The sequence below is a fragment of the Stenella coeruleoalba genome (genome assembly GCF_951394435.1).
Source record: "Stenella coeruleoalba genome assembly, chromosome: 9".
Classification (NCBI taxonomy): Eukaryota; Metazoa; Chordata; class Mammalia; order Artiodactyla; family Delphinidae; genus Stenella; species Stenella coeruleoalba.
This window is the reverse complement of record NC_137155.1, coordinates 17,582,513-17,606,900: the sequence shown is the minus strand read 5'-3', so window position 1 is coordinate 17,606,900 and position 24,388 is coordinate 17,582,513. Positions and strand designations below refer to the sequence as shown.

The following is a 24,388-nucleotide window of genomic DNA, read 5'->3' as shown; positions in this document are numbered from 1 at the left end:
AATTTGTCACAATCTGTAATCACACGTTGGATCGTGTGTTTATTTATGTACTGTCTCCCCCACCAGGGTGCCTTCAGCAAGCAGCTGGGACTACGTTTCTCATCACTGAGCAGAGTGCCTAGCTCAGGGGCAGCCACAGATGGGATGCTCCATAAATATCTGTTGAATGAATTCACTCTCTTCTACACCTTAAATGTGGGTTCTAGGAGGAACGCTCGTCTGGTGAGGACACATACACCCAAAAGAATAAAAAACAATACCCCCAATCTAAATTTTATGAAAACCCGAAGACTGTTTTTACAAACATATAAATTATTTTATTTACAAAGCCATGTTACCAAAAAAAAAAGCAAAAAAAAAAAAAAAAAAAAAAGCAAAAAAAAAAAAAAAATACAATCGCTCACTGGAGAATGTCTCCAGACCTTGTGCTGAACCACGGCAGTATCAATAGATACATGTTTGTTCTTTTCTTTTTAAAACTGTAAGCCATAGGATTTACTATTTACACCTACTTTAGACATTTATTCTGCTTACAATATCACAGGCATGGAATGAATTCTATCTGATAGTGCTAATACATAAAGGTGCAGGACAAAGAAGGAAAATACTTAGTGTTACAAAATATGGATTGTAGAAAAGAAACCCACTCCACAAGTGTGGCATTTGTTTAGAATGTTTGGACATGCTTTCTTCAAAATTCTTCTGGAAAAGGTTCTAAAATCGGTAGTAGGAAAGGACAAATGAGCAGGTGCAAATTCTCGTCTGTGCAACAACAGTTATTGAATATACCCCATGACTGACCAGCTACGTAAAACCCACAGAGTTTTGTTAAAGTGCCATGGGCCGACAGCATAACAAAATAGAAGGTGTAAATAGAAAATTTCTTTTTTTCCTTTTTTAAAACAAGAGTTCACTGAGAATCAGCAATAATAGAATATGCTGTATAAACTATTCTCTACAAAGGTTCATCAGCATTATTTACAATTGGTACATTGATACAAAAGAAGGCATACAAGTTATCCAGGTCGCTTTTTTTTTTTTTTTTTTTTATGGCTGACAGGTCTATGCATTGCGTTACGCTTTAACAACCAGAGCTTTCGAGCCTCTATGGCTGGCGACAAGTCACGAGATCTTCAGGCAGATGGGGGTGTGTGCAGTCAAGGGGCTGGGAGAGAGGGCTAGGTGGGGTGTGCAGAAGTACCCAAACGATATCCCCCTAATAATGCTTTATAGGCTGGTCCAGTTGAACTCCATTCAAACAAACCGAAAGAAAACCTTTTATTTGCATTCCATTTTTCAAGCTGTGAGTTCTGAATACATCATTATAAAGTAAACCTGTAGTTGACTGTGAAGGAAGAAACACCGTGGGTTTTCCCTTTTTGCTCAGTTTTCCAGAAATGTCCTCACCTTGGTCAGAGCCAGTCTTTCACCAAGTAAGCAGCATTCGGTGGGGAGCCTCTTTATTCCAGCTTGCAATTCAAGATGTAGAGAGCTAAAACGTTTAAAATCCATTGAATTGCTCCTTTAGTCCCTGTTGAGACATTATTTCTCAGAAGCAGCCACTTAATCTCTCAACTTTTGTTTTCCTTCTTTGAGTGTAAGAGTTTATAAATCAGAGGGTTATTTTGTTGCTGAGATTTTTTTTTGTTTTTACTCCTGCAAGTATTACAACTCAAAATAAATTATAAAAAAAAACCAGACTTCTAAAACCGAACAAGACGAAAATTGTGCAAAAATAACAAAGATATGTACATACTTTTCAGTCTGAAGAAATGTACAATAAAAACATAATTCAAAGAACATTTTAAAAATATAAACGTTGCTTCAACTTTCCTAAGTTTCATATTGTTTCTGAAACTATTCTGGTCAGTTAGCTCTGTAATATAGTAAAACATAAATTATTACAAAATTAACACTATAAAAATTTACTTTAAGAATATCTTCTAAACTTTTTTTTCGAAGGGTCTAACCTTGTTTATAATTTCTTAAACATTTATAAGTCTTAAAATCTGCCTTAACCTTTTTTTTTTAAAAAAAAAGAAAAAGTAACAATCTTCCCTTCAATTTGCAGTCTCTTTTTCCCAAGATGGAAATAAACCAGCATATAAGTGCACTTTTAACACTGTAGAAATAAAAATGAAATCATCCGAACTAATGTCCTAGTACCTAATATCAACTCCTGATTTTTAAAAAAATCTTCATTTTATATTAAAAATTTTAGTAATCCTATTAAGAAACACTGTCAGTGCAATTCCATTGATGCAAATCACTCCGTTTGCCTCCCGTCTTCGCAAAATCCAATCATACGGTGAAATTTAACAGTAGTCTGATCCTTGGGTTTGGGGGGAATGGGAAAGAAAAGGAAAACTTCAGGGTGGGGATGAGGGTTTATGTCCAGCTGCAAAACTGGCATTCATTTCTGACTTAGGGATGAAGCAAAACCTCCTGGTATCTCTGCCATTATACTGTATACAAAGTTACATGATTCATAGCACAGAACACTTATTTTATATGGTGAATTCCTTTCTTGACTATGATTCCCAATTAGAGCTTATGGTATTGGTTTCTTTCAAAACTCCAGTGTGAACAGTTTTATAGCTGCAGGCCTCCAGCCTCTCCCTTCTGGATCTTCCAAATGGCTCTTCTCCATAAGCAGTGGTCTTACCACTCCTTCCTGGGTTGGCTGTATCGGAGTGGTGGCCTCTGACAACCTAGCATGAGCTGATCTATGGGTGTGCTGAGTCCACGGGGCCCTCTGGCCCAGGGCATGGAGGTGGCTGGGCAATGCTAGTAATTATTCTCACCAATCACCAGCTGTTTGGCAATTAACCCTCCATGGTAGCTTTCCCTCAGGCCTTTCCTTCCGGTTCTGCTTTTTCTCCTCTGGCAGCGCCCCGGAGGGCAGCTTGAGACCTTCCACAGCGGTGGGCACTGTGCCTCTTCCTGAGTGGCTTCCTGAGGTCTTGTGCCCTTTTCCCTGGGATTCCTCCCCCTGTGACTCGCCCAGCTTTGCGCCCTTGTACATTGTGCCCTGGAAGGGATTTTGCAGCATGGATTCCTAACACGCTCAGATGATCAGTCACCCAGTTCCCACCATCTTTTGAGGATATCTTCTCCTACCCCCAGGCCCTTCTTCCTGCCACCTCCCGGGTCCATTCCTGCTCCTGTCCCTAACCCAGGACATATTCTCCGAGCTGCACAGCTGGACAGTGGTACTGAGTAAGCCCCATCATTAAATGGCTGCTGTTCTCAACTTTGCATCTCCCTCCTCTGTGCTGGTGCATCCTAGAAACCTGATGAGGGCACTCGCCCACCCTCCAGCTCTCTGCTCCCCAAACATGGGCTGCTCCCCAGTAACCGCCCCCCGATGCAGCACACTGTCTAGAGGGAGCTTTTGAGAGCCCGTACCTCTGATGGTCAGTGGGGACCCAGAGAGTGGCAGGTAGGAGGGGACAGAAGGGAAGGATGGGAGAGGGCAAGGAAAGGAGCACTGCACATGCTCAAGTTCAAGAGTTCCAGACGATGCCAACCAGGAACGGACATTCTACAATGTCTGCTCTTGTGGCCGGAGCAAAATGATGCAGTAGCAGCATCAGAAGCTAGAGGAGGGACCCCAAACTTGGAAGAAGGTATACACGTGGCAAGTTAAAGAACGGAAACAAAACACTGGTATTGTTTTCTGTAAATCTCAAATTCACGTTCTTTTTGCCTTTTTCTTTTTCCTCAAAACTAAAAATTGGTCAATTAAAAAAAGAAGAAGAAAGGCCAGAGCCACAGGCAGGGCACAGGAAACAGACTCTTCCCCACTGCCCACTCCCCTCCCTCCCCTGGCCTTGGCCTCCTGGGGTGAGGTCCCGTGGCCAGGCATTGGTTTGGAAGTGGCTTCATAGTCTTGTTATGGAAGAGTCCTTATCCTGCCCGTTCTGTTTGTGGTCTTCTAGGAAAGAAAAGAAAAGAAAAAGCTTGTTTCCAAAACATACATTTGGGATTACCCGCAAGAATTCAAGAAGGGAGTCTCAGTTTCCTCATCTATAACGAAAAGGATACCATCCCACCTCCTGCATTTGGCAAAAGCCAGCTGTGATGAGCAAATGAGGTGATGGAAGTAAAGAACTCTGTAAATGGAAGGTAGGCACAGAGATCCAAGCTGTGAAGGAAAGCAAGGGGGCAAATCCTGTGGCTTCACGGAGCTCCTCTCCAGGAGGGACGACCGGGATAATTAATCTTTGCTTTTCTGTTTTTGTTTTTCAGTCTATGTTTTCCTAACTAACTCACAGACAGCATGGAGAATTACCTAAGGAAAAAGTATAGTGCTGGGTTAAGCACAGAGGCTTTGGATACACAGGTTTTGGTTCAAGTTCCTTCATCTTCATCTATAAAACGAGGATAACCAATTTGTCCCCAACCCGACCAGGTTGTTAAAAGGTTGAAAGGTATGTAACGTATGTGAGGGGCAGAGCACGGCGCCTACAGAGGAAGGGCTCAACAAATGGCTACGTTCACTTAGGCTGACGGCTAGCGTTGTGGGTTCCCAGCAGGTATGCCTGGAGTTGTGGGCGACTGCACACGTGCCTGCTAAGGGTCGAAGTGGAGTCTCCAGGTGCACCCAGCAACCCGTGCAGGAGGCCCGCCGTAAACAGGCAGATTGCCCTCCCTCCCCGACCCTACACAGAGGAGGGGCTGCAGGTGCTCTGGCACAGATGGTCCACAGTGATTCAAAGTGGTGGAGATCTGAGGATACAAAACCGTTCCCTAGAACCTTCACCCAAACACTGTAATTTGGTATCTACGAAACCTGTGGCACTTCTAAGACAACTTAACAGCCATATATGTATTTTTTTTCCCATCATGTAGAACACACACCACCCTACTCACCTACCCTCCCTGGCCTCCTCCAGACGTGCACACACTCCACTGGAGAAAATCACTTCTGTACTGTTTTCACACCTCAAGTTTATAAAAACTCCTAAATCTACCCTGAATAGTCCCACCATGAAAACCACATCCTGAATGGTAGCTACAGCCCACCAGAGGCCTCAAGAAAGTGCTGACCAGTGTCTGCCATGAGCAAAGCCCTTTAGTCAACAGCATCTTATTTAATTTTCATAATAACCTTAGGAGGTAGGCATCGATTCTGCCATTTAAGAAATGAAAAAAGTGAGACTCAGAGAAGTAATCTGCCTAATACCATACAGCTGCTAACAGTAAAAGCTAATACCTGTGTTAGGTCTCAGGCATTTTGCAGGGGCTTTATGTCTATAAATTAATTTAATCCTCACAAAAGCCTTATGAGATACGGGCCATAATGACCCCCATCTTATAGGCGAGGAAACTAAAGCACAGAGAAATTAAGTAACTTGCCCAAGGGCACACAGCTAATTACGAGAAGGCCTAGCGTTAGAAGCCAGGTAGCCATTTTCTTAACTGGACGTGAGATTTGAACCAGGGTCTGACCCCAAAGCCCACATTCTTTCCACCCTGCTAATGAGCCTATGGACTTCTGCCCGCCAGTAACTTACCTGTCGGCTGTGTCCTGGGCTGGATATGCTTGAAGGACTGGATTGTGACAAAGCTAGGCTGCTATTTTTCCCAACCTGAAAGACACCAGTGAAGCCCTACTCAGACACGGGAGCCAGCTTGGGAGAGACCCACCGATACCAAGAGTCGCCAGGGGCAAGGGGGAGGCGGCACGGTACCTCGAGGGCTCTCCTCCCGTCGTGTGGAACTCGTGTTTCCATCTTAAACGGCAGAGAAAATAAGTATGTTTCAGGGGGGCCTTGATGACGCCCCCCTCATCCCACAGGGAACGTGGAATGGAGGGGAAATCTTAATCCGCTTCCCAGATGCGCAGACTGCAAGTTTCCGGGAGCAGGCCCAGCTTTTCCACCTGTGACTGCAGTCCCAGACCCATCCCGTCTCAAGCCCAGACTCCCCTGTACCAGCTGGGAATAAATGCCTGCGTCTTTTCCTGAGTCAGTTTTCCCGACACACTCCTTGCTGGTCTTAAGTAAAATGGCAAGAGGTATGAGTCTTCCCCTTCCAGTGGGAGCCTGAGCGGGCCGGTCCTATGACGCAGCACTGGGGGCGAGGGGGCGTGGCCGTCGGGCTCCTCCCCTTTCTCGTGATCGAACCTGGGCTCGCGGTGGGCTGGAGTACGTTACAGAGGCGGAGTACGTTACGGAGGCAGCTCCTACGACGAGCCCATCCTCTACTTAAACTCGCCTTCGCGTAAAGACGTCTGCCTTACGTTTGCAGTCTCGTTTTTTGTACGGTTTAACATCTCTGTGGCAAATTCTGGCCCTACACCACCCGATACAATTCAATAGATCCCCAGTTAGTCCTCAAAGCACGTTTACCTTGAATTTCTCAATCTCATGCCATGCCTCTCCCAATCTCCTAACAGAATCAGCACAGATTCCAAAGGCCTTCCCCCAACACCTGGTGACCCTGGACAAAGCCTTTTCTTAATGGCCTGGTGACAAGCACCCAGGTATCAGCTGCATTAGAGAACCCATATTGACTAGATCCAAGGCAGCCATTAAATTCATCAGCTCTTTTGGATTTCCCTCCCGATGAGCACTCTCTGAAGGAGGCTTGTCTGCTCCTTTCATCACAGTTTTTGACTAATTCATCATGGTTACTAAACATTTCATGTGGTCTTGGCACACCAAAGAATCAACAGTGGCACATTTACTCAATACAGAGGCACAGAGGTGAAAAGCCCAGACCCCAGAGCCAAATTACTTGGGTGTAAATCCCAGACCTATTGTTTACTCGCTGTGTGACTTTGGGCACATTGCTTAACCTTCCTGTGCCTCGGTTTACTCATCTGTAAAATGGGGGTAATAACAGGTGAAGATTAAATGAATATATCAAGTGCTTGGAACAGAGCCCATCCCATAAGTAAGTGTTAGCTGCTAGAACTTCATCGAAAACTGATGACACTATAGCCTTGCTGCTCAGGGTGTGGTCCGCAAACCAGTGCCATGGCACTGCCTGGAGCCTGTTAGAAATGCAGACTCTCAGGCTCCACCCCAGACCTGCTGACTCAGAATGTGCATTTTACTGAGACCCTCCCGTGATTCATGTGCACATTCAAGTTTAGGAAGCCCTGGATCTGCCCTCCATCCTGAGACCTGGAGGTGGCACCAACCAGTAGTTTAGTCTCTGGGGGACCCTGTGGGTGCTGGTCCCCTCCTCTGCACCCCTGGAACTGCAGATGTGTGCGAGTACCTGGGCTCTGATGAGAGGACCTATGTCCATCCCCCACTGCCACAACCTTGGCCTCGGTTGCAGCTTGTCTGGCCCTTGAGATCCAAACTTGCTGTTTCTTGTGTGTTTACCTGTGTTTTGTGAATTCCCCTCAAGAGGTTCTCTTCACGAAGTTTTAACAAGTCTCACACAGAGATGATGCAAAACGTGAAAACATCTTTTAAACAACTGCCTCTCATGTCTCCAAAGTCCCCATCCCCAGACAGGGCTGGCCCACTGAGTTCTGTGGCTGTCGGCCTGGGGCTGCTGCTACCATCCCTGCACGCTGTCCTGGGAGGTCCCTCCCGCTGGACTCAGCTCAAAGGGACCCCAGGCTGCCCCCTACCTGCCTTTGCTCCCTCCTCTACACACAGACAGTCAGGTGGGAGGGTTTCCTAAGCAGCCTTCCCAGCTCGAGAGGAAGACTAGACTTGAGGATGCGAACAGGGCTCAAGGGAAAGAAACACGAGTTCTTCTTGGATCATTTCCCATTCCCCCAGCTCCCCTCACGGTACACCCTCCTCTGTGTACAGTGGCCTTGAACACTTCTATGCCAGTTGGTGTGAGCTGCAGCGATACTTTAGGAAGGGAAGGGTTATCTTAGGAGTAGGGAGCCTGGTAAAGTGAGAAGAATAGTCCCCAGAAACATGCGCTCCCACCCCCAGGTGGGACCCAGGTCACCATTTAACCTGGCTGGGCCTCAGGTTCTTCCTAAGGGGATGCCAATAGATCAGATAAAACTGCTTGGCAATAGACCTCTTCAATGATATCGTCCTCAGAACTCCAGATATACAATAGAGTGAGGTGATGGAACTCAGAACCTCTCTGTGCCTCAGTTTGCTCATCTGTAAAGTGGTGATTACAATTGCATCAACCTCGCTGGGTTGCTGTGAGGATTAAATGAGGGGATGCTCACATAGGACTCAGAACAGTGCCTAGTGCGTGGAGACTGTAGAAAGTATCTGTTAGATAAATTGCTCTTAGAGCAGAGGGTGGAATTGCCCACGGGAAGAACGAGGATGGGACTCATGCTTGCGTTACCTGTCTGGGCCACCTGTCTGGGCCACCTGCCTGGGCCACATAGCTAAGGGGGGGGGGGCGCTGCCCTGCTCCCCCTCCCACCATCCCCGGGCGGTGCCAGAAGGCTCCTGGAAGGACGGGTCCCTTACCTGCCGAGAGGAGGTGCTGTTAACGGGATCGGGCACCGGTGCAAGAAGGCTGGGTGGGTTCTTTCTGTGAACGCTATTCATTCCAGGCATTTTAGTGATTTTACAGGCTTTGCTACTAGAACTTGAGTTCTTACGCTTTTTTCCTTCTGATTTGTCAAAAGAGAGGGGCAGAGAAGACACGGCATTGTGTGAGGCCAGAGAGAGGTCCCCTGCAAGGGAGGGCACAGAGAGGGGACAGGAGTCACTGCTGCCGCCCCCCGAGCCCATGTGTCTCACTAAGTCTGTAGGGCCGCCGGGCAGCGAGGTCCGTCCTGAGGGCTCCAGTTTGGCACTGAGTGGGCTCACCCCGTTGTTTGAGTTGTGCACAGACAGACTGTTATAGGGAGGGGCTGCCTGATAGGAGTTCAAAGCTGAACTGGCATTCAAAACACAGTTCTTTTTGTGGGGCCCTGATAATGGGGAGAGGGATGTCTGCAGGGATACGGAGGGAGAGGCGGAAGTCGAAGACGGCGGCTTCCTCTTTTTGTTACTTGGAGACTCGTCACTATGGGCGGACAGGTCTTTGACTTTTGAGGATTTGCTGGTTTTGGTTTTGGATGGCTTGTGGGATGGGGAAGGGATGACAGCTGGTATCGGGGACACGGCAGATGGGGCCTTGAATGTTGAGTCCATGATGCTGAGGGTTGCGGCCACATGAGGGAAAGCTGTGGTGTGTGACATGAGGGCGCTTGGGTCCGGCGATGTCACAAAAGCTGCATTGGAGAGCATGGCTGATGTCATTATGTAAGAAGAGGTGAGTCTCGAGCTGATGGGAGCTGAAGGAAGATACACAGCACTGGGGTTGCTGAAAGGCTGTAAAACGGATGCTGGAACAGGGGTGGTGATGTGGGCTGCTGGCGAGGGCATGGGGCTATCTGCCGCAGGAGGGATCTTCCTAAACATGAGAGAAGAGTGAAAGAGAAACAGTGAGAAATAGGTTTGGCATTGCTCCAGAAGCTCGACTAAGTGTGAGCATCAGGGCTACAGAGAAATCCCTGGCAGAACCAGACAATGGAAAATGAAGCCTTGAAGGATGGCAAAGTCTGAATTATGGCCCTTCCCTATAGTTCCCCCCATTGCAACATCCAGCAACCTAGTTTTAATTACTTTCAGGTTTTCAGATCCTTTTCTCCATGCTTGGCTACTGGATAATGGCTGATTTGGGTTCATGAATAAAAGGCGAATGTTATTTAGAATAGAAACTTCCCCAGCAGTATCCCCCTCTGTTGTTTTCTCCCCTGGCAGTGACAAAGGTAATTTTTAATGAGAAGGGGTCATTTCACACTCAGGTCCTGGCTTGAAGTAAGAGGCGTGAGGACGGGGCTTGGCCACCTGCACACGTGGGCCAGAGCGTCCCCTGTGCCCCTGCACCCCCTGCCCCTCAGGGCCTCCCACCCCTCCTGTGCCCCGCCTCTCCACCCTGCTCTTGACGGGAGGAGATCTGGGAGTCACCTCTCTCCTCACAGGCCAGAGTCCCCCTGCCCTCGCTGCCTGCAGCCTCTGGGTTACCCTGTAGAGAGGCACTTCCACGTCAGCTCCCGGCTGTTGGCTCTGTTTTTTTTCCCCCTTCACCTCACCCTGCCTCAGCGATCACTCAGGAGCTATCTTTGGGGTATGGCTGCCCTTCAGCAGGTCTTCCTGTCCCTCTGTTAGGAAGGGGGAAGGGTACAGGGACCCTCATGGATTCAGAGAAGGGGATCAGGAATTTCTAGCTTGCTCGGAAGATAAGTGCAGGAGAGCATCTGAACGGGGCGGAGGTCTTCCTGAAAGCTGGGGGCACCTGGGAGCAAGGTCCCTGCCTCACGCTCCGTGGAGCCCGGGCCAGCCCCAGGTGGTGGGTTACTCTGGGGGCCTCCCCGCAAACTCTGTCTTTTGACGTGTGCTGGAAACAGCTTCTACTTCCAAACCATGGCTTGGGGCCATGTTGCTGCTACTCTGGGGACTGAGAGGGGCACAGGGGCCTCCGGGTCACCATGTCCCTGACTTTTCAGGAAAGGATACTGACCTCAGGAGCCAGGTGAGTATTTTCAAACTGGTTCTTTCCTGTTTCTCACCTTGCTCCCCACTCCCTGTTTCTGCTGGAAATCATGTTCCGTGTAGCTGGGCTCCCCAGAAATTAGCAACAAGCTCTGCTTCGTTCAAGAGCTTCGAAAACAGCTCTTGAAGGCGGGCAGGTGTGAAATGGGGCCTCCCTTTTCTCCTTGGAGGCCACCCTCCCAGCCGCAGCATCGGGGTGAGGCAGGCAGCGCTGGGAAGAGGCACCGCTGAGGAGGAAATGCCTCTCCTAGCCCTGCTCTCTTTGAGGATGCAGTTTTCTGCCTGCAGTTTGCTGAAGCCCATGGCTTCCACCTCTAGGGTGGAATCCAGAGGAAGCCTTGAATATATAAGCGCAGTGTCCCTGAAAACATCAGACTCAGGAGATCAAATATAGGAGAAAAACATTGCCAAACCCACTGTGGCTGTGACGGTGTTTGAAAATCTATTTTCTCTCGAGCCTGAAGAGAGTAAAAGATCCCTGTCAACGCTAAACTGGGGCTCCATTAGTGGTACTTGTTGCAATGAATGAATGACTGAATGGATGGATGGATGGGTGGGTGGTGGATGGGTGAGCAGGTGACTTCTCAGCGCGACATAACTATGCATGCCAGGCAAGGACTCCCATTAATCAGATCGGAAAGGTCTAAACACGCCCTTACAACTGTCTGGCACCGCACAACCCCTTCCTAACAGCACCAGGGCCCATTTCTCAGAGCGTGTGGTGTCAGCACACCGCACCGTCTCCGCTGGCTACTGACTCCTGGGATTCTCTAGGCATCCCACTCAAGTCTCTCCTTCACTTAAGTTCCGTACCAGCTAAACTACGGATAGGCGTCCATAGGGGCGGAGGTTTGGCAGTGCCTTGTAATAAAAAGTTATTTACAAATACCAGATGGCTCATTTAGAGAGGACCCCCAGCGATGACCTTAACTGGGATCTACTCTGAGGGTCCCGATTTGTTATTTTCTTTTATTTGTACACATTCAGGTTTCAGCTTGTGCTGACCGGCAGAGCTGAAGTCCTCAGCGTGCCCTGGCTGACACTCAGCACTGGGGTGGGTGCTCTTTTCCTGCACACTCTCTACCTCTTTCCTTCCTCTCCCCACTCATCCTTAATGGACAGCAGAGTCAGGAGGGGAGAAGGGGTAGGGGAGCAGCAGGGAGAGGGGCATGTGGCAGCTCACTGTCTCCGGGGACCCCTTCCCCCCACGCTAGACAGTTAATGTGCTCTTCCAGGTGCCAAATGGCAGCGGATTTCAGCTTGGCGGGCTGTGTCCCAGCTGAAGCTTTGCACGCTGGCCTAGGGAAGTCCCATACAAAAGCCCACAGATGCGAATAAATTACAGTGCCCATCCTCCCCTGCCAGCTGGCATGGAGATCCAGATGCTGACCTGGCTGAAAGAGAATACTGTGTTGGCGTCTCCTGATGCAGAGTTAAATGCTTGTTAAAGAAAAAAGAGTCTTGGCCGTTCCTTTTCTTCCTAATGTCTTCCACGCCCCCATCGGCTGCCATCCCTCCAGGTTCGGGCCCGTCGGGGCCTGGGGTTTGGGCAGTGAGGTTGAGAGGGCAGCGGGGTGCTACGCTCTCCAGAGTTGACACCCAGGCAGCCCCAATGTTGCTCAGTGACAGCAGATTGGTTAGACAAGTCCTGAAAAGGGGGGAGGGACCTGATGCCCTGTGGCTCGGGTTTCTGTGCCTGAGGAGGAAAGGAATATGGACTTGAGCTGACAGGACACCAGGCAGCGAAATACAGATCAACACATTCCTTCCACGTGCCCGGGATTTACACTTCCACAACACAGGAGAGCACAGAGCTGCAGAGTCACCGGCGCTGGCTGCCGTGCTGGGGGACCCGCGCAGAGGGATAAGTCACCAAATACCGAGAACACAGTAACCCCGCACACAGCCCATCGGGTGCTGTTTAGAAAGGACACAGGTAGATATCGGGGTGCCTTTGAGACACACTGGCCAGTCACTTAAGGGAGAAGAAATGACAAGCTTCTCTTGTGGCCCTTTCCTACTTCACAGGCAGTGTCAATGTGTCGTCCTAAGTCCGCTATGAGAGCTTACTGCAGGCACGGTGGGGCTTACTTCTAGAAGTTCTGGAAGCTCTTTGGGCATCGTGGTGAATAGGCGCTGGGATGCCATCATTGCCTGGGAGAGTGGAGGAGACCTGGGAGAGGGGAGGTTTTGAATTCTGTTCCCATCCTACCCTATTTCTCAGGAATGCCTTCCTGGCCTTTCCTGGGCTTCACTGGGCAGGGTGAGGGGCTTGGTGTTGGCTCTCCTGGACCATCTGGGCTTAGAGCTGAGGAATCCATGATTCTGTGGATTCTGAGATCTCAAAAGCTCACCTTTGCAGGACTGGGGGCTGGAGGTAGCCAGGGCGTTGGCCTGGCATTACCAAGTGGCCAGAATGGCAGCTCCTTACATGCTATGGTTTGAGAGGGTCTAGCCCCGTCTTCCTGTACAACAGTATTTCCCTAAGTCAAGAAGGCTTTTCCCCTTTTCATGAATCTATTAAAATGCAAATACATCAAGAGGTGTTGGAGAATAAAAGGACCATAGAGAAATGGGACATAAGCTGGGTTTAGGGTAGAGAGAAGTATGCATAGAGGTGAGGAGAGAGTCCTATAGGGAGGTGGGAAGGGCCAGAGACAAGCTTAACCAACTTGGCAACATGGCCCCGATCTGCCCTGTTGGTTGTGGTACGTACTTTTGCACAGGACATTAAACAATTACAAGTTGGTCCATAACCGTTAGGAAATGTTTAGTATTGACACTGTAGCATTAACATCACAAACTGAAGCATATTCTTAATATCCTTAGATGGTCTTAGTCATAGCAAAAAGGCCCTTTAACACTGTTAAATAAACAAGGTCTTATCTAATCCCTTTTCATTTAGTTTAGAAGATTACCAACACAAAAGGGATCTCCAAAGAAGACAAAGCATACCACACATTGTCTCTGAAAAATATAGGCAACCAAGAAGAGGGGCTGACATTTAAGAATTAATCACGCACCCTGATTTCAGAATCATTTTGTTCAATAAAAAACCAACTAGTGGGCTTCCCTGGTGGCGCAGTGGTTGGGAGTCCACCTGCCGATGCAGGGGACGCGGGTTCGTGCCCCGGTCCGGGAGGATCCCACATGCCGCAGAGCGGCTGGGCCCGTGAGCCATGGCCCTGAGCCTGCGCGTCCAGAGGCCGTGCTCCACAACGGGAGAAGCCGCGACAGTGAGAGGCCCGCGTACCGCAAAAAACCAACCAAACAAACAAACAAAAACCAACTAGTGACATTCATTTAGAAAGCTGGGGTTCAGATAGTTGTGGAGCAGCTCAGATCTCATATTGCACAAAAACCGCTCACTTACTTCCACATCTGTGAATTCAAGTGTTTTTCTACCATGGAGTTTAGTGCGAATCGAAAACGGTCCCATCTTCTATCAAACACATAGTACCCTCGGCCCATGAGGCGACTCCCAAATGAGCAAAACTGTGAGGGGGAAAACAAAAACGATTTTAATTTTGATTACAGGTTAATAAGCTAATATAAGCTCTACACAGAAAAATAACATTTGCATAAAAACACACAGGGGTACAGTTTTCCTCAAAATAAAGAAGCAAAATAGTACCGAAGCCAAAAATATTTCTGTGGTGCTTCAGTTTGAGCTCCTAGATTTTCTGCAGAACCTCACAGGATGACTCAACAATAGTGACATTCGGTCTTCTGTAGCATTGAGGGCTACCTTCTCTATACCTGGAATTGAGCCAGCATTTTAGGTTGAAAAACAAAACAAAACCAAACCCAAACCAACAGCAGCCAGTAGCTGGGTAGTGTGTCAGCACCACGGGCTTGTCACAGCTGTCATCTTCTCAAGGAAGACGGTGGTTCTCTGCTTCCCATCACGGTAATGGAAACGGCTGGTCCTGAGCTTCTCCTGCCAGTGGGTCATACCGTTCCTACCTGTTGTCAGCGGAGCCGGCTCCCTCCCAGCTGGGCTGAACTCCCTCCTCTCCTGGTGCTGCCTCATCTCCTCTCCCATCGGCGCGTCCAGGCTGCCCTGGGACACATCACTGCCTCTGCGCCCACGCTTCTGCTGCCCCCTCGGCCTGCCTCTGTCTCCTCCCCTCTTCTCTCGGCCAAGTGCAATTCTCCCCTCCCTCAGGGTCCTAATTAAGACTCTCCTTTCCAGCGACCTTTATCTGACTCACGCTGCCGCTCTGAACTCCCACAGACACCTACACATACTTCATTACTTTCCCACCTGGGAATCGCTAGGTGGCTGTATTACATTATATTGCATGCTTCTGTGCCTGTCTTGATGATTATAAACGTATAAAGGTCAGGGATCCCATTCTCTTCTCAATATGAGAAGAGATTTAGGCTAAAGGATGGATTACAGAGATAAGGTCCTACAAAGTGTTCAGAACGAACTATCACACTTAAAACACGGGGCTGAAATATGAGCAGTTAGATGTTTGATAAACGTCATTTAATGATGATGTTAGGACAACCAGGCCAGCAGACAGACAGGTAAGAAGCGGCTTCTGAGGAGGTGACATTTGCCTGGTCAGAGCTCAAGCGAGTCTGCAAATATGACTCTATAACTCAACTGCGTTTTTCCCCCTCCCCCAGGCCTCTCCCAGCAGCTCCCTGGCCTCCATCCCAGACACAGTGCTGGGTTGGCACTCATTCCACAAATCCTTCCTGGAACCAGCCTTTGGAACAGTTCTTAGGAGGAAACGCAAGACCTTCCCTTTGTTTTGTTTCTGCTTATGTTTGGGGTGGGGTTACCCTAAAATCTTGCCTCCCATCAAATCTGGTACTCCTGATGAAAAATTCTTTTCCGCACATTAAGGGCTTACTGGCCAAGTACTAAAACATACAAAGGGAGTTCTCCCACGTGGAAGCCAGTCCCCAGCAGCATGTGGGAGCCGGTCCAGGTCCAGACATCTTTTCTTCTTTCATCTCCTTGCTAAAGACACCCTGAACAAGTGTTCATTACAAAAATTGATTTAATGTATCAGTTGGCCGTGAGAGAAAGGACAAAGCAAAGAAACGAATCCGTGGCCTTTCCATTTAAATCAGCAAAACATGAAGGGCACACAAATCTGCCAGGCTCTGAGTTGAGCTAATCCACTGTAGCCTGGCAGCTTGTCATTTGGACAAAGATCTTGATGTGCTCCAGAGTCTGGCCTTCTGGTAGACAGCCCTGTCTCCCTTTCAGACTTGGAAGCTGGAGGCCTCTTACTGTCTGTGCTACCTATGTCTCTAATTCAACACACATGCAATGCTCAGTGCCCCAGAGGCTCCTGTCCTTGGTCGCCTATGATGCCCCAGGTAGGGCTGGTGATCCTCGCTGCACTGGCCACTGTGGCAGACCCTACTGGTTGCCAAGTTCATCAACTGCTACCTGCCCCCAACCCCCCCCCCCCCCAGCTCTCCCTGCCTTTTCCTTGCTAACAGAACCACACAGTGAGCAGGGAAGGTAGGTCTCTTCCCAGAACTCTGGGATGAAATCACGGCAGGTTTCATTCTGTGCTACTACAATCCTATCCTTCTCTGCCACTGACTGGTATAGGGCTGGGCACATGACCTACTTCTGGTTGATGGAAGGGAAGGTCTGCTGGGGGTGCTCATAGGAAGATTTTTCTTCCCTAAGAAATGACATAAGATAGCATCTTAGAAGCAGACTCCCTTTCTGTTTGTCCCTTTCCCTGCTTTGTAGAGTGCTACTGGGTGAGGATGTGATATTGGAGCTCGAGCTGACACATCCAGACTGTGCGTGAAAGGCAAAGAGGGTTGCAGAGATTCTCCCTCAGCAGCAGGACATTGAGGAGATGCTGAACCAAGCCTGGGAGCTCTCACCTCTAGACTCCTTGTTATATGAGACAAGTAAATGACCGAAGTGCACACACTGTATGAGTTGTTTTCTATTACTGGCCGTCAGAAGCATTCCTGACTGCCCCTATTTTTGCACTAGCCAAGAGGCAAAGTCTCAGGCTGTTGGTGAAGTACAGGTCACCGTCCTCCCCAGAAACAGGAAGTGAATTTGGCCTTCATTCATCATGCTGATAGAAGGGAGGAGGGACTCACTCTATCGTGATGCACGGTTGATTTCACCTACACAGTTCATGCCATCTTGGGACAGTCAAAGCTAATCTTGCAGGGCTGAAGCTGGGAACAGAGCAAACCGGCTGTGGGGTCCAACGTTCCCAGCCTCCCTGAATTCGGCTCTGTGATGGAAGCACCAGGCAGTCCCTTCTTAAGTGCTCGTAGGGCAAACACAAACAAGCCTCCAGCTCATGCCTCCTTATACCACCCACCTCGATTTCCATGACCTTCTGAATTGTTAAAGTGGATTCTTTCAAGGAACTGGGAAGAAACTGACCTTTTCGTTAATCAACAATCACGCGGACATGAAATGCTTCCTTCTTTCCTGCACACACACACACACACACACACACACACACACACACACTCAGTTCTGGTGCCATATCATCACACCTACTAATAACAATAAAACTCAGAACCAACAGGGGAGCAAACCAGCCAGGACTGGCACCTGGAACACTGCTCAGAGACAGTTTCCAAGGCAGGTGAGCTAGACTAACTCTTGAAATCAGAGGCTCCCCGTGGACGGGCAAGGCAGGAAGGTCAGTTCCCCGTGCTCTTCTATAAACACCGTTTCTCAAGCATTATCGCTTCCAGGTGGACCACAAATACTCAGGTGTTTAAAGGATTAAAATCAGCTGGGAGCCCTTACCTTTCCTTCTGTGATTTTCAGAGGGGATTTCTAAGGTAATCATTCAACCTCAGGGGAAGCCCTTTCGTAAAACACTGTCCCGGAGGCCTCTCCTTAGGAAGGATGCCATTGTAGGACACAGTCACCTAAATACTGCAAAGCACAGGGGGAAACAACGCCTGGATGGAAACAGAAGAAGGCCTACCGCAAGAGGTCTGGGGTGGTGGGTGGAGAAATGACAGTCTAATAACTTCTCGGATTCGTCGGCTCCGTCCATCTCCCCTTCATCACTTGACAGTCGGCTGGCGAGGTCACCTCCAACTGGGGGTAGAGGGGGTTCCGGAGTGTAGCCACTGTGATTTGAAGATGTACTGCTGCTTATGCTATTTGCAGATGATGGTCTAAGGGCAAGAGAGAGCAAACAGAATCAACTTTTCCGAGGGAACAAGATCCACCCAGTTTCATGGAGCTCAGAAGGCAGACCAGTCAGCCTTCCAGATACATTAAGGAAGGCGGATCAATGGCAAATCTGCACAAGGGGAAAATTCAGGCTGAGAGGGTGAGCAGCGACCAGCTCTCTACAGGTTGGAGCTGAGGCTCTGCCCTGCTTGAATTTGGGCGTCAGGGACAACTCCAACAGTGTAAGAGGAATAGAAACTACAAAAATAGAAGCCAATGTGACAAAGAGTTAATTTAACTTAAAACTAATCTTCTAGAATTCACTTACAACTATTCATTCATTTGCATGTAAGTAATTTGTACTTGCCCTGCAGTTGCTTCTCTTTGAAAGTGGACCTGATGGGAAGATCAACCAGATAAATAAGTTCAAATCAATCAACAAAATATCAGTGATGACAAAAGACAGCCCTACACACACAGCTACTAAACGATGGCTTTATGAAATTGTTACCATACCGACATGAAAAAATGGTTTGTCCCAGCCATGGGGCCACAAGTTCCTTTCCCCACAGCCAAGCCTGTTTCTTAATATATCAAACCACATGCAGTTTAATTGTGTCTTCTGAGGATGATTGTTTCCGTTTAATTTTTGACAAGCCTCTAGACCCACAGGCTGGCATGACTGACTCAACAGTAGGCGTTGAAGAAATATGTTTCTCAATGAAGGAATGAATGAATTCTATGCGTATAAACAATCCAACAGATCTCATCTCAATTATGGCTAAGCTTATAGAAAAGCAGCATCAGTCACAGTAAGACGTGGCACTAATGCTTCCTGAGCAGCAAAGAGCAAAACGAAACATACACCTCAGGAGAAGAGTTAGAAGAACGGTCGAAGCTAGTTGTTTGTTGTTTTTACTGCTCTCCACTTTCATGAGGTGATTGACCAGGGAGAAAGATTGGGTGAAAAAGATTTGGAGGAAAAAAAATCAGGATCTTAAAAAAAAAATAATAAATAAATAAATAAAAAGGTTTTCTGTGTTCTGCTTTGAAAGCTGCCCCTTCAAGCAACACGAAGCAGCTTTTACTCATGCGTCTCCCTTCTCCCTCATTTTCACCCTGGATTCTTTGTTGTTTTGAAATCTTTCTAGGTGTCAAATTCCTGAGTTCAAACCAGATCCCCAAAGCAGAGTCGTGTAAAAACAAAGCCACAAAGGTAGAAACAACCCCAATGTCCATCAACAGATGAATGGATAAACAAGACAGCTCTACAAACAGATACTAAACTATGGCTTTATGAAATTGTTACCATACCATATATCCACCCAATGGAATATTAAGTCTTAAAAAGAAAGGAAATTCTGGACTTCCCTGGTGGTGCAGTGGTTAAGAATCCGCCTGCCAATGCAGGGAACAAGGGTTCAATCCCTGGTCCGGGAAGATCCCATATGCCACAGAGCAACTAAGCCCATGCGCCACAATTACTGAGCCTGCACTCTAGAGCCCATGAGCCACAACTACTGAGCCCACAAGCCACAACTACTGAAGCCCGTGCGCCTAAAGCCCATGCTCCACAACAAGAGAAGCCACTGCAATGAGAAGCCAGCGCACAGCAATGAAGAGTAGCCCCCACTTGCTGCAACTAGAGAAAGCCCGCGCGCAGCAACAAAGACCCAACACAGCCAAAAATAACTAAATAAATGTTCCTTTAAAAAAAACAAAGAAAAGAAAGGAAATTCTGACACCTGCTACAACATGGATGAACCTTGGGGGCATGATGCTAAGTGAACTAAGCCCGTCACAAAGGACAATTACTGTATGACACCGCTTGTACGAGGTACCTAGAGTAGTCAAATTCACAGGGACAAAAAGTAGAACAGTGGTCACGAGGCGCTGGGAACAGGGAGTTAGTATTTAATGGTACAGAGCTCCAGTACCGGATGATGAAAAAGTTCTGGAAACGGCTGGTGGTGATGGTTGCACCACAACGTGAATGTACTTAATGCCACTAAACTGTACACTTAGAAATTAAAATAGTAAATTTCATGTATGCATACAATGCTACAAATAAAGAAACCCCATAAAATGCCACAAACAAGGCCACAGGTAGTTTTCCCGTGTAATTATACCAACTCTGTTGGTATGATAATTTATTATGGACTATCACTTTCCAACCTTATGAAAACAAAGATGCCATTCATTCTACATGTTAAAAGTCTATAGTCCAGAAAACACAACTCCCAGGTGCATTCCCTACTCTCCTGTGTCAGAAGGGACAACAGCACTGTTGCCTGTTTACAGCTGAAGACCCAAACGGTAAACCAATTTTGATAACATCAAAACATATAAAGAAAGAAAACAGCATTCGTAAACCTGCCACTCAAGATCAAGTGTTACTTCCATTTTGATTTATATCCTTCCAGACCTCTTTACTGTGCGAACAGGCCCATGCATTTTTTTTAAAACATCTTTATTGGAGTATAATTGCTTTACAATGGTGTGTTAGTTTCTGTTTATAACAAAGTGAATCAGCTATACATATACATATATCCCCATATCTCCTCCCTCTTGCATCTCCCTCCCTCCCACCCTCCCTATCCCACCCCTCTAGGTGGTCACAAAGCACCGAGCTGATCTCCCTGTGCTATGCGGCTGCTTCCCACCAGTTATCTATTTTACATTTAGTAGCGTAAGAACTGGATCACATTGTACACACTATTATGCTTTTTTTTTTTTAACTTAGTGATGTTGCAGAAATCTTTCCATGTATAGAAATCTATCATCATTTTAATATTCCCCAGTATAGTATTCCATAGTATGGGCATATTGTAACTTATTTAACTACTCTATTGATGGACATTTAAGTTGTTCCCATACTTTCTGGTAGACTCTTTTTGAAGCTTTCCCCACCATATTAGGACCTCCCTATCCTGCGGGAGATAAAAGCCGGATTTTGTTGTGTGATACTAGTATCATAGTTATAAAGGAGAAGACCTTTACTTTCCAAAGATGCATTTGAAAATTTAGGGTGAAATGCCAAGATATCTGCAATTTACTTCAAAACAGATCAAAAAATGTAGATGGGGCTTCCCTGGTGGCACAGTGGTTAAGAATCCACCTGCCAATGCAGGGGACACGGGTTCGAGCCCTGGTCCAGGAAGATCCCACATGCCGCAGAGCAACTAAGCCTGTGTGCCCCAACTACTGAGCCTGTGCTCTAGAGCCTGCGTGCCACAACTACTGAAGCCCGTGCGCCTAGAGCCCGTGCTCTGCAACAAGAGAAGCCACCACAATGAGAAGCCCGCGCACCACAACAAAGAGTAGCCCCCGCTCGCTGCAACTAGAGAGAGCACGTGTGCAGCAACGAAAACCCAATGCAGCCAAAAATAAAAAAAATAAATAAATTTATAAAAAACGAAAAAGAATGTAGATGAAGTCAACACAGTGGCAAAATATTAAAACTGTTAAAACTAGGTATGCAGGTGTTCATTATACTATTCTATTTTTCTGTACATGGGGAAATTTTCATAACAAAAAGAAAGAAAAATAAAAGAAAGTGAGCTAGGAGTACAGGTATGTGCAAGAAAGTGGCTGAAGAATTTACTGTTAAATGGGGCAGAGGGATCGAACACATTTATCTCCTCTGTCCCAAAATATTAAAATCATAGTAAAGGGATAAAAAAGGCATTAGCTCTGAAAAACAAAGAGATCAACAGAACTGTGGTGATCATCATGGTGATGACATCCTAGTCTCCATTTAACCCCTTAAGTAATAATGGGAATCTCATTCATGTCGTTAATGATTGGTTTGGGAAAGTGCATGAGAAATAAAAGAAAATGTATTTTTTTTTTTTGCGATGGGGGGGGGTGGCTTTTGCAAAGATTTTTCTCACTTTTAAAAAGAGACACAAGGAGGGAATTCCCTGGCAGTCCAGTCATTAACACTCCTCACCTTCACTGCAGGGGCCTGGGGTCGATCCTTGGTCAGGGAACTAAGATCCCGCAAGACGCACAGTGTGGCCAAAAAATTTTTAAAAATTAAAAAATAATGGGCAAAGGACCTTACTGTATAGCATAAGGAATATCAATATCCTGTGATAAACCATAATGAAAAAGAATATGAAAAAAATGTATATATATGTATAACTGAGTCACTTTGCTGTTATTAACACAACATTGTAATTCAACTATACTTCAATAAAAAATAAATTTAGGGACTTCCCTTGTGGCACAGTGGTTAAGAATCTGCCTGCCAGTGCTGGGGACATGGGTTCGATCCCTGGTCCGGGAAGATCCCACATGCCGTGAAGCAAGTAAGCGCGTGTGCCACAACTACTGAGTCTGCACGCCTAGAGCCTGTGCTCCACAACAAGAGAAGCCACTGCAATGAGAAGCCCATGCACTTCAGTGAAGAGTAGCCCTTGCTCTCTGCAACTAGAGAAAGCCTGTGGCCATCAACGAAGACCCAACACAGCCATAAATAAATAAATTTATTAAAAAAAATTTTTTTTAAATGAGCAAAGAACTTGAATAGACATTTCTCAGAAAAGATATATAAATGGTACCAGCAATCACATGAAAAGATGTTCAACATCATCAGTCATTAGGGAAATGCAAATCAAAATCACAATGAGTTACCACTTCACACCCACTAGGACAGCTATTAAAAAAAAAAAAAGAGACACAAGGAAAAGGTGGTCTCCACCTTCATCTGCACCTTTTTCCTCTGGAAGTGCTGTAGCCATCTAGCTAATGACGTTGAAGATGAAGCCAAAAGATCTATGAGGGTGGAATAAAAGAAAGCCACAGAAGGAGAGCCAGAAAGAAATCATAAAGATCAGATCAGAAATAAATGAAAAAGAAATGAAGGAAACTATAGCAAAAATCAATAAAACTAAAAGCTGGTTCTTTGAGAAGATAAACTAAATTGATAAACCATTAGCCAGACTCATCAAGAAAAAAAGGGAGAAGACTCAAATCAATAAATATAGAAATCAAAAAGAAGTAACAACTGACACTGCAGAAATACAAAGGATCATGAGAGATTACTACAAGCAACCATATGCCAATAAAATGGACAACCTGGAAGAAATGGATAAATTCTTAGAAATGCACAACCTTCCAAGACTGAACCAGAAAGAAATAGAAAATATGAACAGACCAATCACAAGCAAAGAAATTGAAACTGTGATTAAAAATCTTCCAACAAACAAAAGCCCAAGGCCAGATGGCTTCACAGGCAAATTCTATCAAACATTTAGAGAAGAGCTAACACCTCTCTTTCTCAAACTCTTCCAAAATATAGCAGAGGGAGGAACACTCCCAAACTCATTCTATGAGGCCACCATCACCCTCATACCAAACCAGACAAAGATGTCACAAAGAAAGAAAACTACAGGCCAGTATCACTGATGAACATTGATGCAAAAATCCTCAACAAAATACTGGCAAACAGAATCCAACAGCACATTAAAAGGATCATACAACATGATCAAGTGGGGTTTATCCCAGGAATGCAAGGATTCTTCAATATATGCAAATCAATCAATGTGATACACCATATTAACAAACTGAAGGAGAAAAACCATATGATCATCTCAATAGATGCAGAGAAAGCTTTCGACAAAATTCAACACCCATTTATGATAAAAACCCTCCAGAAAGTAGACAGAGAGGGAACTTACCTCAACATAATAAAGGCCACATATGACAAACCCACTGCCAACATCATCCTTAATGGTGAAAAACTGAAACCATTTCCACCAAGATCAGGAACAAGACAATGTTGCCCACTCTCACCACTATTAGTCAACATAGTTTTGGAAGTTTTAGCCACAGCAATCAGAGAAGAAAAAGAAATAAAAGGAATCCAAATCGGAAAAAGAGAAGTAAAGCTGTCACTGTTTGCAGATGGCATGATACTATACATAGAGAATCCTAAAGATGCTACCAGAAAACTACTAGAGCTAATCAATGAATTTGGTAAAGTAGCAGGATACAAAATTAATGCACAGAAATCTCTTGCATTCCTGTACACTAATGATGAAAACTCTGAAAGTGAAATTAAGAAAACACTCCCATTTACCATTGCAACAAAAAGAATAAAATATCTAGGAATAAACGTACCTAAGGAGAAAAAAGACCTGTATGCAGCAAATTATAAGACACTGATGAAAGAAATTAAAGTCATACCAACACATGGAGAGATATACCATGTTCTTGGATTGGAAGAATCAACATTGTGAAAATGACTCTACTACCCAAAGCAATCTACAGATTCAGTGCAATCCCTATCAAGCTACCACTAGCATTTTTCACAGAACTAGAACAAAAAAATCTCACAATTTGTATGGAAACATAAAAGACACCGAATAGCCAAAGCAATCTTGAGAAAGAAAAACAGAGCTGGAGGAATCAGGCTCCCTGACTTCAGGCTATACTACAAAGCTACAGTAATAAAGACAGTATGGTACTGGCACAAAATCAGAAATATAGATCAATGGAACAGGATAGAAAGCCCAGAGATAAACCCATGGACATACTGTCACCTTATTTTTTTATTTTTATTTTTTGCAGTACACGGGCCTCTCCCGTTGCGGACACACAGGCTCAGCAGCCATGGCTCACGGACCCAGCCGCTCCGCGGCATGTGGGATCTTCCCGGACCGGGGCACAAACCCGTGTCCCCTGCATCGGCAGGCGGACTCTCAGCCACTGCACCACCAAGGAAGCCCTCACCTTATTT

At 46.4% G+C, this 24,388-nt stretch overlaps 1 protein-coding gene across 12 annotated transcripts in view; it reads right to left on the bottom strand.

Moving 5' to 3' along the window:
• Nucleotides 1-401: 401 nt before the first annotated feature.
• The window catches only part of ATXN7L1 (ataxin 7 like 1), a 402,335-nt gene continuing 378,348 nt past the window's right edge, over nt 402-24,388 (bottom strand). For 10 of the 12 annotated variants that reach the window (XM_079931849.1, XM_079931850.1, XM_079931841.1 and 7 more), the window contains 5 exons: nt 17,450-17,645; nt 13,870-13,991; nt 11,887-12,192; nt 8,421-9,354; nt 3,963-5,594 (listed from right to left, as the gene is read on the bottom strand). In XM_079931849.1, the coding sequence (XP_079787975.1) occupies nt 5,421-5,594; nt 8,421-9,354; nt 11,887-12,192; nt 13,870-13,991; nt 17,450-17,645 (1,732 nt within the window). In that variant the 3' untranslated portion in view covers nt 3,963-5,420. Of the gene's footprint in view, nt 3,938-3,962; nt 5,595-8,420; nt 9,355-11,886; nt 12,193-13,869; nt 13,992-17,449; nt 17,646-24,388 lie in introns of those variants that run through there. The other 2 variants (XM_079931852.1, XM_079931842.1) reach the window with 2 other exon arrangements.